Here is a 13,545-nt window from a genome sequence, read left to right as displayed (position 1 = left end):
TGCCCGCTGCGTGCCAGGTCCCCGGGGGAGGGGGCTCCCTTAGGGGTCTGAGTCCAGGCTGGCCTCCCTCCTGTCTGGCCCCACGTGCTTCACCCACTGTGACAGCGCCTGCCCCTCCCTCCCACTCCTGCTCTGACCCGCTCCTGCTGCAAAGGGGTCCTGGAGGCCACCCTGGGGGTACCCAGGCCCACGTCTGGGGTCCTGTGTGTGGCTACAGGCCCCTCAGCTGGGCAGGACCTGAAAGCTTCTGTCTCAGGGACGCCGGTGGAGCTGCTCCCCTGCTCAGCAACCTTCCAGGCTGTGCTCTCCTGTCCCAACAGCCAAGCCCTCGGTGTGGGCAGGGGCCCCCAGGCGGACCAGGCACTCCCGTGCCCAACTGCGTGCCCGCCCCCTTGCCGAGGAGCGCTGCTCCCCAGTCCTGTTCCGGGGAACCTCCTCCTCTCCTTTTTCCCCTTGGACCCTCTCCACCCTGGCCCACCTCTCAACCATGGCGTGGCACACAACATGGGGCTCTTCTCCTCTCCTGGCCTGTCTCCCACTAGCCTGGCCCGTCTGCCCAGGTGCCCAGGGCCGGCACAGGGCCTGAGTGAGGACTCAGAGAACAACTCGGGCTCTGAGGCTGGGAACGAAACTGACCAGGGAGCGTGACGCTCACCCCCTGAGACGTCCAGCAAAAGCAGTCCGTGGTGGTAACCTCGGCCACCATCGCCCATCCACCGGGCAACTTTCTGGCACAGAGTGGGGAGGTCAGGAGAGCAGCTTCCGGACTTCCCAGAAACCGCGGCTCCGCGACCCCTAGACAGGAAGGGGCTCTCCAGGTTGAAGGAGCAGCGGCAGTTGCAAACCATGGGCCCCAAGAGACCTGGGGATGGACTCCCTGCTGGCTGGGGCCACCCCTCAGGGTGTGTGCAGCCCGCATGGAGAAGCAGGGTGGGCCTGGGCGTGGATGGCACCCCCAGGACCCAGAAGAGGAAGGCGCTGCAAGATGGGGTTTGAGTGCGTCCTGGAGGCCAGGACCAAGCCCCACACCTTCTGTACCCCAGGGCCGATCCTGCCCGGGGCTCTGGGCTGAGGCGTGAGGGTACACGAGGAGGGGGCCTCACTGCCAGGCCCCAGGAGGACTCAGAAGTCGGGACACACGCATCTAAAACTTCTCACAAGGAAGAAGAAAAGCATGGCCCAAACTGTGTCTGGAGAGTTAGCTGAAGGGCCGTGGCCTCCAGCCCTCCAGGGCGCTGCCGTGGCCCTTCCTGCCGGATGAGAAGGCTTCCCACTGTGCGTCCAGGGCCCTGGCTGCTGAGTGATGGCTTCAGAGGCAAAGGCCCCTGCACCGTCCCTGACGTGACACCAATCTTGGTGGGAATCAGGAAACAGGAACGTGAAGGCGACAAGCCTGCAAGTGGCGCCAGCTGGGCCGTAAATCTCCTGCCTGTCGCCCAGAGCCCTGCGCCCAGGAGAGGAGCGGTAAGTCTACAACAGCCTGAGACCCGGGAGCCTCCAGACGACCCCGTGCAGGGATCCTTCATAAACTCCGGGTGCCCGAGGCCACGAGAGCTCTGCACATGCTCCCAGCACCCCCCCAGCCCGGCCAGCACGGGGCCCCGGGGACGGACAGGCAGAGGGGACACGGGGGCGGCCTGGCACATAGAGCCCACGCGTGCGCGGCGGCCTCAGGCAGCACAGACGTGGCTGCCTCCTGGCTGCCCACGGGGGGCTGAGGAATTAAAAACCAACCTGGGAAGTGCGAAGGGATTTGCGTGCCACACAGGGCAGGAGTCTGTGGCCACGACGAGACCCAGTCAGTCTCCCAGCTGGCCTCGGACCGTGAAAGGGCCACAACGAACCAGGCAGAAGCTGAACTGACCATGCTGGGATTCCCAGGCTGTGGGCCTGGCCCCGGTTGTGGGTCCACGCTGAGACCACCGCAGGGCCAAGCACACCATGGACCTGCAGCTCTTCAGCTCAGCTCTGGAGCCAGTGCGGGGAGGGGGGAACGGCCCTCTCCTCTCTGCACCTATCCAGACCCTCTGCTGGACCCCTGCCCCAAACTCCACATAGCGCTGTCCCACACCCCAGCCTGCCCCAACTGCCGGGCCCACGGAGTCTGAACTTGGCCTTGCCAGACTCCTCCCGAGACCCCAAGCAACTCCCACCCCAGCGCTTCTGCACAACATTCTGGACCGTCCTGCCCTAGGCCGTGACAAGTCACCAACCAGAAAAGACGACGTGCTGGTACGGACGCAGAGAAACTGGAACCCTTATGTGCATTCTTGATGGGAAAGTAAAGTAGGATGGCGGTTTCCTGAAGAAATTAGAACGTATAATTACCACGTGATTCAGCAATTCCACTTCTAGATAGATATCCAAAGAATGGAAAGCAGGGACAGGAACAGCTCTTTGCATGCCCATTCACAGCAATGTTATTCAAAGGAACAAGAGGTGGAAGTAACCCGAGTGTCCACTGAAGGATAAATGCAAAAGCAAAATGAGGTATATGCGTACAATGGCATGCTGTTCAGCCTGAAACAGGAAAGGAATTCTCTCACATGCTACAGCACGGATGAACCTTGAGGACATAATGCTCAGTGAAACAAGCCAGTCACAAAAGGACAAATTCTGCATGAGTCCACTTATACGAGGTCCCTAGAGGAGCCAAATTCATAGCAGCAGAGAGTAAAAGGGTGGTTGTGATGCGCTGGGTGGGAAGGTGTTTAATGGGTAGTTTCAGCTGTGGGAGACGGAAAAGTTCTGGAGACGGATGGTGGTGATGGTTGCACAACGATGTGAATACACGTAGTGCTACTGAGCTGTATGCTTAAAAACGGTTAAAACGGTAAATTTTATGTTACGTAAAAGTCTCTCCTACAATGGAGTGTCTGCAGCCAGCCCTGGGCAGAGCAAGTCTTGGGCAAAACCACAGCAGGCTTCTCAGGAAAGAAGGAGGCCCTCCTCTGGGTATAGCTGCTCCAGGGGACCCGCAGTGACGGGGTGACAAATGGAGCCTGCCCAGTCTAAACCGGCCCCCACCCCTCCCTCAGCTCTCTCTCGGGGGGTGGGGGTGGGGCGGTGACAGGACCAAAGACGAGACCAGGGCACCAGCCTCAGGCGTGACCCGGCCGAGAACCCTGCTTCTGTTCTTTGGCCAGACAGAGCAGGGGTGCAGCAAGCATCTGCCTCGCCTGGTGGGGACAGGGGCACACAGCCACCCCCTACACTCCACGCCGATGCTGGGGACCCTAGCCCCAACCGCCCGTGAGGTGGGGCTCCAGAGGCTCACAGCACCCAGGTCTCTGCCCCGCCGGGCCCCCCAGCGCTCTCAACAAACACACGAAGTCAAGGCGACAAAGACCGTGAGCCCAGGGCGACAGGGAAACCACTGGTGGTCTTTTTTAGGATTCCGATCTCAAACCTGGGACACGAGGGTGGACAGAAGGGACAGCGGGCAGTGCCCTCTCCTCCGGGGCCCTCTCTGGGCGCCAGGCACCCCAGGAGGCCACACTTCCCACCCCCAGGGAAATCGGAGAAAGCAGCACGGGCCCATTTTACAGATGGGGAAACCGAGGCATAGACTGGTCACATTTGCCCGGCCACAACACAGGGGGCCTGAGCTAGGCTGTCTCTGAAGGTCACGACCTACTCTGTGCCAGATCCTCTCAGCAAAGAGTCACGGTGGCCCAAGCCTGTCTTGAGGGACCCCGGTTGTCGGTGGGACGGAGTCCAACAGGGCGGGGGGCGCTATGGTGGACAGAAGCTCATGGCCTCTCACCCGCCCCCGGCCCTGCAAACACTGCCAGGCAGAGGCTGGGGCGGGGGGGGGTGGGGGGGGCGGTGGCCTGGGCCAGGGGTTCTGCTGGCCTCTTCCTATCCATACCCGACACCCAGGTTCCCCTTTCGGGGCCCAGGCTGGGGCAGCACAAGACGTCAGACCCCAGCCAGGTGAGCTCTGCCCGGCTCTGCCTGGCAAACGGACTCCAGGACCCCCTCCTTTTACACCTTCCACAAAATCGGGGGCCTTCTCCAGGGACCCCCTCGAGCAAGATTCTGACCCAGACTTCCCACGGCTAATTCCAAGGCCTGCCCCTACCTCGTGTCCCACGCCGTCACGCTTGTCCGAGAAACCAGGACTGCTGTCACTGTCATCAGCCAGGGTCCCCCCTCCTGGGAGGCCATGAGGAAGAAGCCGGGGAGCCAAGGTCCAGCTGTCCAGGGAGTCTGGTCTTCCAGCCCATGACAGCCTCCTGCAAAGCCCAGGGCCCGGCCCTCCCGGCTCTCTGCGGGCAGGGGGCTGAGCGCTCAGCTCCAGGCTGCCCCCTGCCCGCACTTCTGCAACAACAGCTAATTTCCCATGAACACACGTCTCCTTGATGTCCTGGCCTGTTCGGAGGTGGCAGGAATGAAGGTGTGGCCCAGCCACAGGGTGGAAAAACCACTCGGCTCTTAAAGGGGGCTAGCGGGAAGGAATTTCAAAGGGGGGGGAAATGTCTCAAAGTGCCAACCACTTGTAAGGAAGAGAGGATTCTTGTTCCAGGACATTTCTGGGTCATCGCTGCGCAAGCTGTTGCCGGGAGTGTGCATGGGCGTGTGCCTGGGAACAGGTGGGGTGGCTGCGTGGCAGTGTGGGTGCCTCGTGCAGCCTGGGGTCAGCCCCGGCGAGGCCCCCAGCCCCTCACCCCGCCCTCTCCCTGGGGAGGGGACCCCGTGTCCCTGAGGAAGTCCAGTCCCAGCCCGAGGCTGCCGCTCTGGGCGGTGGAGGATGGCCTGTGGCTGGCCTGACGTGGAGCAGACATCTCAGAAAAGGCCTCCAAACTAGAGCTGGGGCCAAGGCACGCTCCCCATGGCGGCGGCCTGTCAGCTTTACCCTGGTGGTGCACACGGCAGGCGTCGGGGCAGGAGGGGCTGGGAGCCGGCTGGAGACTCAGCAGGCGTCGGACCAGGAGCTGCCAGTCATGGGCACCGTCTGTGCGCAGGACCGAGGTACTCGTTCCCACCTTGGGGACACGCACGCAGGTTCAAGGCCGTGGCCCTGCCCGCCAGAGCCTGGCCCCCATGGCATCCTCCGACACCAGTGGAAACCATGGCTGAGTGTGTCCTCGGGGCTCAGCTGGCCCCGGCCTCCCCAGCCAGAACCACTCAGAGGTCCCAGCTGGGCCTGAGGGCGGGGTGGGGCAGGGGGCAGAGTGCCAGCCCCTCCACGTGCCCACCATCCTCTCCCTGGATGAAGTCGAGCCCCAGTCGATCGGGAAACACTTCCGCCTGACCCACGAAGGCAATCCTGTCTCTCAGGAACGCTCACCCAGCACCCGGGAACCCGGAGGGCTGCCAGACCGCATGGCCCCTCACCACGCACAGTGGGGCCGCAGCACAGAGGCTTCCAGCCGGGCCCGCACTCAATCTGGCGCTGCTGCTTCCGAGCGAGGCCTCCCCAGAGAGGCGCAAGAGGAGGACGCCCCGTCTGGGCCCCATGACTCCCGGGCCAGCTCCCGAGCTACGGTATGTGCTTCTGTTGTAGGAAGAAAGAACGGAAGGCAAATATTTAAAAAATAGTTTTCAGCTCTGGCACTAAATTTTCCACAACTCTGAGCTTCCTTTTTGCTGCACGTGGGACCGACCGGGCTGCCTCTGGGCGCCCTCCGACTCTGCCAGGATGCTGGCTGCATTCCTGGGATGCCCCTCCCTCAGTAAGTCGCTGCTCCCTGGGGCAGGACTGGCGCCCCACCAGAGCACCGCCCCCTCTCTGAGGACTGGCTCCAGAATGATAACTGCCAAGCAGCTGTAGCCAGGGGTGTGGGTGGTACAGACGGGGGCTCCAGGACACTCGGGTCTGCTGCCTGAGCCACGGGACCTCTGGCAAGTCGCCTGACCTCTCCGTACCTCTGCTTCCCCACCAGTAACAGGAGAGGAGTGGAGTCACCTCTCGGCGCACCTGGGACAGTACCTGTGCCCACTTGTCCCTGCAAACCAGGGCCAAGTACCCAGAGGCCGGCAGAGTGACTGGGGGTCCAGGGTGTACCGAGACTGGGGCAGAGCAGGGCGTGTGTGAGGGGACCCCGACCTGATGTCGCTTGGAGAACACCAGTGAGGCCTGGCCGATGGATGGCAGAGCCACCCGAGGGGCCAAGGCCCTTACACTGCCCCGGGAACTCGAGGGGGGCCGCAAGTACAACCCAAGGGAGATGCCGGATGCCGCGACCCCCGGGCCTTCCCACACCTGGCTGCCCATCAGATACAGCTGGGCACCCGTTGCAGACACGGCTGGGCGGCCCTGGAAGGGAGGGCTGGGGGCCAGGATCCCACACCAGTGTCCTTCTGAAGACTGCACAGAGTGAGGGCTCCATCAAAACCCACTAAAGGAATTTAAAAAGACTCAGGGGGGTCCATGCACAGAGCCCCGGGCGGTCAAGGCTGGGGTTTTCTGTGCTAGCTCAGCAGGCAAGAGCTGCGGGCCCCCCAGACTCAGGCTCGTGTGCCAGCTCTGTGGCCAGGGCCAGCGGGGACCTCTGAGTGGCTCTGGCTGCGGAGGCCGGGGCCGGCTGAGCCCCGAGGACACACTCTGCCACGGCCTTGAACCGGGGGGAGGCCAGCGACCAAGCGCCACACACGGCGTAGGCCACCGCCCCCAGGCTCTGCGCTGACACACCGACCCTCCGAAGGGCACTTCCTCTGGCAGAGACCCGAAACAGCTTGCGTGACGCGCCGGCCGCACGGCTCTGCAGGAGGCCGCCACCCCGGCCCGCCAGCCCGTCTCCGGCCCACACTGGGGCCAGTCAGCGCCCCCAGCAGCTCCAGGACGGCCCCTCCACGGCCGGCACCACCTCAGGCCGCCGCTGGCCTTATCAGCAGAGGGACAGGTGACCAAAGACAGCAGGGCTCAGGCTGGGGCTCCCTCAGCCTTGCCGGGCGAGCATGGCCCCCGCCCCGCTGCCTGGGGGGCCCCTCGGCCCCTGGGGAGCTGCGTCAACTCCTCTCAACTGCTCTGCGCCCAGAGAGGGTCTCGTGGGAAGCGCTGGCCCTGAGGACGGCTACTGTGGGGTGAGGGGCCCAAAGCGCCGGCTGTCGGCCTCGGCGGCTCGAGTGTTCTGTGGCTCAGGCGGGCCAAGGGGGTGAAGGGCCTTGTCCGCGCGCGCGTCCTGGGCCTCTGCGGGCCCGGCGGGCATTCTGTGCCCCGTGGCGAGTCCCGCCTGACGCCCGCGGGGCCCCCTTTCGAGCCGATGCTTGAGGACAGGGGTCTGCTCCTGCCCAGGGGGGGCCGCCACCAATCCTGCTGCCTGCCTTTGACCCACTTGGCTGAAACGTGACTGCCTCCGATTTGATAGAAACGATGTTTCTTTCCCTCTGGGCACTCTGCCAGCCACGCTTCCCGGAAAGCAAAGGAACAGAGCTCTCCTCCCAGGCCTGGGCTTTCTGACTGCGGGATGCTGGTTTGAAAGCAGGGCTCGGTAGCCCTCAACTTCTGCAGGGTCCACGCCGTGGGCCACCAAGCAGCCTCCCGTCTGGACCTGCCTGAGCAAAACCCGGTGCCCGGACCTGCTCGCCTGCCGACCCGCTCGCTGAGGGAACGGAGGGTGCTGGCGTGTGCCCGAGCTGCGGCCTCTCCTGCGGGACACAGGCGCAATGGCTAGGGAAGAGCACCGTGGCAAGGTCGTGAGGCTGGGCAGGCGAGGCCGTGGTGCCCCGGGCAGGCGGCAAGTGTGCTCTCACGCCACGGCCCACCTGCTTCCCAGCTCCGTGCCTGCCCAGCGGGGCCCCTCCTCACAGGTGACATCAGAAACCTCCAAACCCCTGGGAGACCAACTGCTCCGCCTGCCCTAGTTCCACCTGCCTCGATCCCCTCCCCCACGGGGAGTGACACGTCAGACCTAATGGCTCGGCTGTTTCCGGCGGGCGGCCACTCATGCGGCGGGGCCCCAAGGAGGAGGGGGTCGGTGGTCACTCGGGGCCTCCGCCGGGACCCTGTACCATCTCGGGCTGCTGAGAAAGTCCACCCTCCAAGCAGCCACGACACCCTCCCGTGCAGGCAGGCAGCGTGGCGAGCTTGAACCCTACACCTGGGTAACACCTGGCTCTCCCCTCCTGGGGGACCCTGCACGCTTCCTGTCATGGGGAGGGCTTAACAGGAAACCCTGGGACCACAGGCCAAGTATGAATCCCAGCTCTGCCACGTGTGACCGCGCTGACAAGTTACTTAGGCTCTCGGAGCCTCGGTTTCCTCATCTGCCAAGCGGGGCCCTGACAGTGAGGTCAGGGTGAGGAAGGCCTGGCACCCAGTGTGGCTGTCGGTCATGGCCACTTATTGTTCCCAGACTGTGTCCTCCGGGCAAGGACACCTGCTCACCCTGCCCCCAGCACGGTGCACAGCACCCTGTAAGTGGGGTGCACAGAGATCGGAGCCTTCCCCAGCCCCTCCCTCCCCGGCTGTGGTCAGGTTCCCTAACAGGGAACGTGACCCAGGACTCATAGAAAACCCTCGCTGCTCTGGGACAACACCCGACCCCACTTCCTGTCGCACTGATGCAAACACAGAACCTCTGTGTTTGCAGGTCCTCGTTTTCCAAGGACACCAGCACTCCAGGGAAGTAAATATTTACAAGTGAGCCTTTAAAGCTCGTAAGGCAGAGGGGCAATGCTCACCCACTGCTCAAGGGCCACAAATGCGTGCTCTGTTTGTTCCTGGGGCCCTGGGAACCCTGGCAGGAGCTAACTCTCAGACAGACGGTGATTTACGGGTCACCCCTCCCAGGCCCGGTCGGGGAGGTGGTCTAGGGGCAAACGCTGCAAATATGGGGCCAAGTGGGGCCTGGCGGGGGTGGGGGTTGCTGCGTTCCAAGGGTGCCCTGCCCCCACGTGCCTTTCCAGGAGGACGCAGGAAGCTCTGTTCCAGAGGAGGGCTGCGCAGGGGTAAGCCCTGGGGGCGCTCCTGCTGCAGGGAGGATGGCCGGTCAGCTGGCCACCTGTCCACTCACCCAACCTTCCGGACCTCTGGCTGATCCCCCAGCACAAGGGCGTCCCAGAGGGGTTCAGAGGTCGGCAGGCATGCTCCCGTTCCCCCCTGCACGTGCACTTGGCTGAAGGGCAAGGGCATGCCTGGCCCACCCCGCCCGTCCCAGTACAGGCGCCGGTAAACCAAATGCCCAGACCCACAGGCAGGGGAAGGACCGTCAAGAGGAGATGCCTGCCAAGCACACCGCGCACAGAACTTCAGAGCAGGGTCCACGAAGAGGACAAGCCACCTCTCAGGGATAAACTGCCCAAAGACGTGAGCAGGTAAGTAAGCAGCTGGAGGAAACTTCGGCGGCCAGTAACCACACATATAGGACGCCCGTCTCACCCAGTCAGGGGAAAAGAAACGTGTGCTAAGACCACAGCGGACCAGCTCATGGCTGCTGGCTCGGCAGAAACGGCAGCACCCGACAGGCTAAATGGTGGGGACCTCGGGCACGGCTGGGCCGGGTGTGTGTGTGTGTGTCTGTGTGTGTCTGTGCCAGTGGAGCCTGTCTGGAGAGCGCTGGCAGAGCTGAGGATGGGCAAGCCCGGTCACTGTCACCTGGTCTGTGAAACATGCCTCCCCGTCTGCTCTCAGAACAAAGCCCAGGAAGAAAGATGTGTCCAGACAAATCCAGCAGTCAATGAATTAAACATGCGTGTCATGGACCAACACAGAGAAATCTCGACAGCAAGGCCTAGTGAAGCAAGGAGCAGAAGGTCAAGTACAGCGTGTAACACCCAACGGTGCTGGGTGCTGTTCAAGGGATACATGTGTTGGCAGTGAGTGAAAGCATAAAAGAGGACGCAAGGAACACAGTGGTGGGGAGGGGGAGGGGCGAGGTGCCGGGGGCTCAGCTCACAGCGAGCACCACGTGAGCACACGAGCCTGCCTGCCGCTCCCCTCCCGTCGATGCCCGTGGGTGGGTGACCGCAGCCCAGGGCCAGGGCAGATGGGGGCCCAGGGAGGGGAGAGGAGTAAGGCCGTGGGTCCCACCTGGCCTTGCTGCCCTTCCCTTCCTCACCACTGACTTCTTGGTTGGGTCTCCAGGTCCTCAGAGGGGGAGGCGGACAAGCTACCCGCACAGCAGGACCAACCTGCACTGTCCCCACAGGCCCTGATGACAGGAAGGCAGGGGCCTTCTGGAGATCCAGGGAGCGAACGAGCCCTTTTGTCAAATGGGCACAGGTGGGAAGGAACGGGGGTCCCCAGTGCCACAGCCTGGGCTGAGCAAAGACCCCCATGGCCGCAACACAGCACACCCCAGGCCATCATGTTGGAAGGCCAGTGACGCTTGTGGACGTCACTGGCCTCCCAGCTAAGTGCCTAGACTTCAGCTGCTGCCAGGGAAGTGCCCTGCTGACCCCTGAGCTGACCAACTCAGAGTGGGGACAGAAGCCGAGCTCCCAGCTGGCTCTGAAGGGCTCTGTCCTGTCCCCGGAGAGAGGGGAGGCACTGTAGCCTCTTGTAAAAAAAAAAAAAAAGAGTGCTCAGCAACAAGGCATAATTGCAAGCTCCCACCTATGAGACAGGCACTGTCCCCTATGGCCATTTCACAACTGGGAAAACCGAGGCACACAAGTCACAGAGCTCGCAGGTGGCAGAACCGGGATTCAACCCGGCTGGTGCAGCTCCAAATCTGGGCCCCCTCCCCTGCTCTGCCACCACCCCTGGTACAGAGACAGCAGGGCCTGGCCGCCCACCGCTTCTGCTCCCTCACTGCTGGCTGGCCCAGAGATGACCTCTGTCCTCCCTTGTCATCGAGGGTGAAGAGAACCTTACCGAGCTGACCACCTGCCGGGGTCCGGCACGTCCCCCGAGTCCTCCCACGGCTCTACAAGGCAGGTCGAGAAAATGTGGCTCAGAGTATCATGCGTATACAGGTGGGGTGCAGGGAACCCAGACGGGTCTGGCTCAGGAGCTCAGGTGTCCACCCTGGTGCATCAGGCGAGCACAACTTCTGTGGAGGGACCTGGCCTGCAGAGAGGCTGGGGTCCCAGCTCCTGCCTGTGACCAAGGTGGGGGGGTCCCCCGCACCACTGACTTCCTTCAACTCTGCAGCTTTGTAAACAATTCACTCCAGAGTTTTCATTTCTCTAGTTCCTACTGTTCCAGAGGATTACTGATTTGCTCTGATGCCCCACCCCCTACCCCGACCCCGGGGCCTTTTACCCATGTAACAGAGGCTCATGGGCGGCCGGGAGGCCAGACTCTCTCACAGTGCTCCAGGCCACCCACCCACCCCTCACTCTGCACTGAGGGAAGCTGCTGACAGCCGCCCCCATACAGGTGAGGACCTGGGCCCCACCCCTGGGCAGTGAGGCCGGCGCTCACCCCTGGATTGCAGAATTCTACGGGGTTACGACAAGTGGCCACGGCTCCGACAGGACACGGACACAAACTGGGGCTGGAGGGCCCAGGAAGTCACAGGAGGTCATGGGTAACAGGACACTGGGCTCCTCTACAGAACCAAATGACAAGCTCCATACCCCCGTTTTAGAGATGGGGAAACTGAGGCTCAGAGGGCTGTTTCTCTGTGCCCACGAGACCCACTGGCTCCAGACACAAGGTGAGAGAGGCTGCCGGGGCTCCTGTCTCCTCCTCTGGTTCCCAGTCGGGCCTGCTGGGGCCCAGAGCTGCTGCCTGGGCTTCTCGGAAGGAACCCAAGAGGCCAAGTCCCCATGCGCCTCCGCCCTGCCCCGGAGCCTGAGCCCCGGGCACCCAGAGAGGGCCCAGGAGCTCCTGTGGAGGCCTTGCAGAACTCGGGGTGTGTCAGTCCCTGCAGGCAGCCCCTGGTAAGCCGAGGCCCCAGACCCTGGGTGCTTGGCTGAGCTAGTGAACAGACCAACAGCTAGGGCGGGGCGGGGCCTCCAAACAGTCCAGCTGTCCAGGAGGAGCCTCGAGAGACACGGATGCAGACAGCGCTGCAGGGAAAGGCCGCCGGCCAGCCGCGGGGCTGCGTGTCCTCAGCAAAGCTGCCAGCACCCACAGAGCCGGCTGGGAGCCTGGCCGGGGGCCTTGCTGGCAGTGGGATAGCAGGGCTGCCCTGGCTGGTTTCCGCTCCCCCGTCAAGGAAGAGACCCCAGGTCTAAACCAAGGCTGGGGTAGGATGTGTGCGGTCTCCAGTGGCTGGACGCCTCCTCCATGGCCCACCCCCCCAACCCCCGCTGACCCTGATGCCCTCCAACAGTGCCCACCCGGGTCAGGCAGCCTGGGAGCAGCTTGTTAGCTCTCTGGTGTGTGGATGTGGCCACGCAATGCTTTTCCAAAATAACAGGGCCTGGAAGCTGGGGACTTGGGACAACACCACACCAGGAAGGAGAGGAACACAGAGATAAGGCCACAAGTCCCACAGCCAGAAAGTGACAGGCCTGCCTTCGGGGACAGACTGGACATCCTGGCCTCTGGGAGGGCCCTTGTCCATGCACACTGTCCCCCTGTCCCCACTGCCCTCTTGTTACCATTTGTCCCTGTGACTGGCTGCGGGTCTCAGATGACGCGAGTCACCGTGGTTCCAGAGTGCTGCTTCCCGTCTCTACTCCTACGGGTCCTGCAAAACCCCACGCGGAGGTGCCTCCTCCAAATCCCTCTGATGCCACAGGTCACACCTCCTGCTGTCACCACTCGCGTGCCTGCCTGTTTTTGTGCTTAGGACCTTTTTTCTGCATAACATCCTCCCCCCACCGCAAAAAAACAACCCCAAACCAAACTGACAGCAAAAATATAACAGGAAGAGAAACAGCCGCTGAGTTCTGGAAAAGGCAGGAGTACGAGTGTTGAGAGATGGAGACTCTGCAAACGCTCCTGCCTACCTGCGAGTGCCGGCCACCGAGGCCAAAGGACGGGCCCGAGAAGACGAGAGCGGGTCGGCCACGAGACGCATCCACACGGCTGTAAGTGCCCACCAGGGAGACCCCCTGTCAGACATGCCACCTTCCCTTCCCGTCCTCCCCGCAGACCAGCTGAATCACGTCCTGGCCTAAATTCCACAGCCCTTCCGGCAGGGCTGGGGGTGGGGCTGGCAGCTGCAGGACCAGGACCACCTGAGAAGGACCCGGTCACCCAGGAGAGGCGGCAGGAGGCGCCGGCCCCGCTGTGCCGGCAGCCCCCGAGCCTCGCCTGCTCTCGGCTGTCAGCAGCGCCGATGCCTACCGCAGCCCCTCCTGTGCTGCCCTGCCAGAGTCAGGAGGGTGTGGCCTGAGTCCCGTCTTGCTACCGCAGGGGCGAAGACTGCCAGATGTTCTCCAATACACCGACTACCCAGATCTGCACGTGGAACCGCCGGTGTCCGCCCAGGGTCACGGGAGCCCTTCTGCCCCAGGCGGGACAGACGCGACGGCTGGTGACTGGTGGCGGTTCTCACCGAGGTTGGTCTTCCCAGCTGGGGGCACCAAGGGGGAGGGCGCACGGGCCATAGGAGAGACAGACGTCGGGATATCAGCTTCCTAACTTTTCTGGGCCTTGACCTCCTTGTGGGAAAAATGGGGACAACTGTCACACGTGCTTTGTGGAAGTAGGGAGGGGGAAATGAGATAGCCCATTCCAAGTACCCGCGGAGCGCTCAG

At 63.2% G+C, this 13,545-nt stretch overlaps 1 protein-coding gene across 2 annotated transcripts in view; it reads right to left on the bottom strand.

Annotated features, from left to right (window-relative positions):
* The window catches only part of HS6ST1 (heparan sulfate 6-O-sulfotransferase 1), a 35,303-nt gene extending 22,330 nt beyond the window's left edge, over positions 1-12,973 (bottom strand). The window contains exon 1 of one of the 2 annotated variants that reach the window (XM_024738057.1): positions 12,793-12,973. In XM_024738057.1, coding sequence (XP_024593825.1) covers positions 12,793-12,908 — 116 coding nt within the window. In that variant the 5' untranslated portion in view covers positions 12,909-12,973. Of the gene's footprint in view, positions 1-4,084; positions 4,377-12,792 lie in introns of those variants that run through there. The other variant, XM_024738058.1, reaches the window with a different exon arrangement.
* Between the last annotated feature and the right edge of the window lie 572 nt (positions 12,974-13,545).

The sequence above is a fragment of the Neophocaena asiaeorientalis genome, unplaced genomic scaffold (genome assembly GCF_003031525.2).
Source record: "Neophocaena asiaeorientalis asiaeorientalis breed wild unplaced genomic scaffold, Neophocaena_asiaeorientalis_V1.1 scaffold98, whole genome shotgun sequence".
Lineage (NCBI taxonomy): Eukaryota > Metazoa > Chordata > Mammalia > Artiodactyla > Phocoenidae > Neophocaena > Neophocaena asiaeorientalis.
Note: the sequence above shows the minus strand (reverse complement) of the source record. Positions and strands in the feature narration are given on the sequence as shown.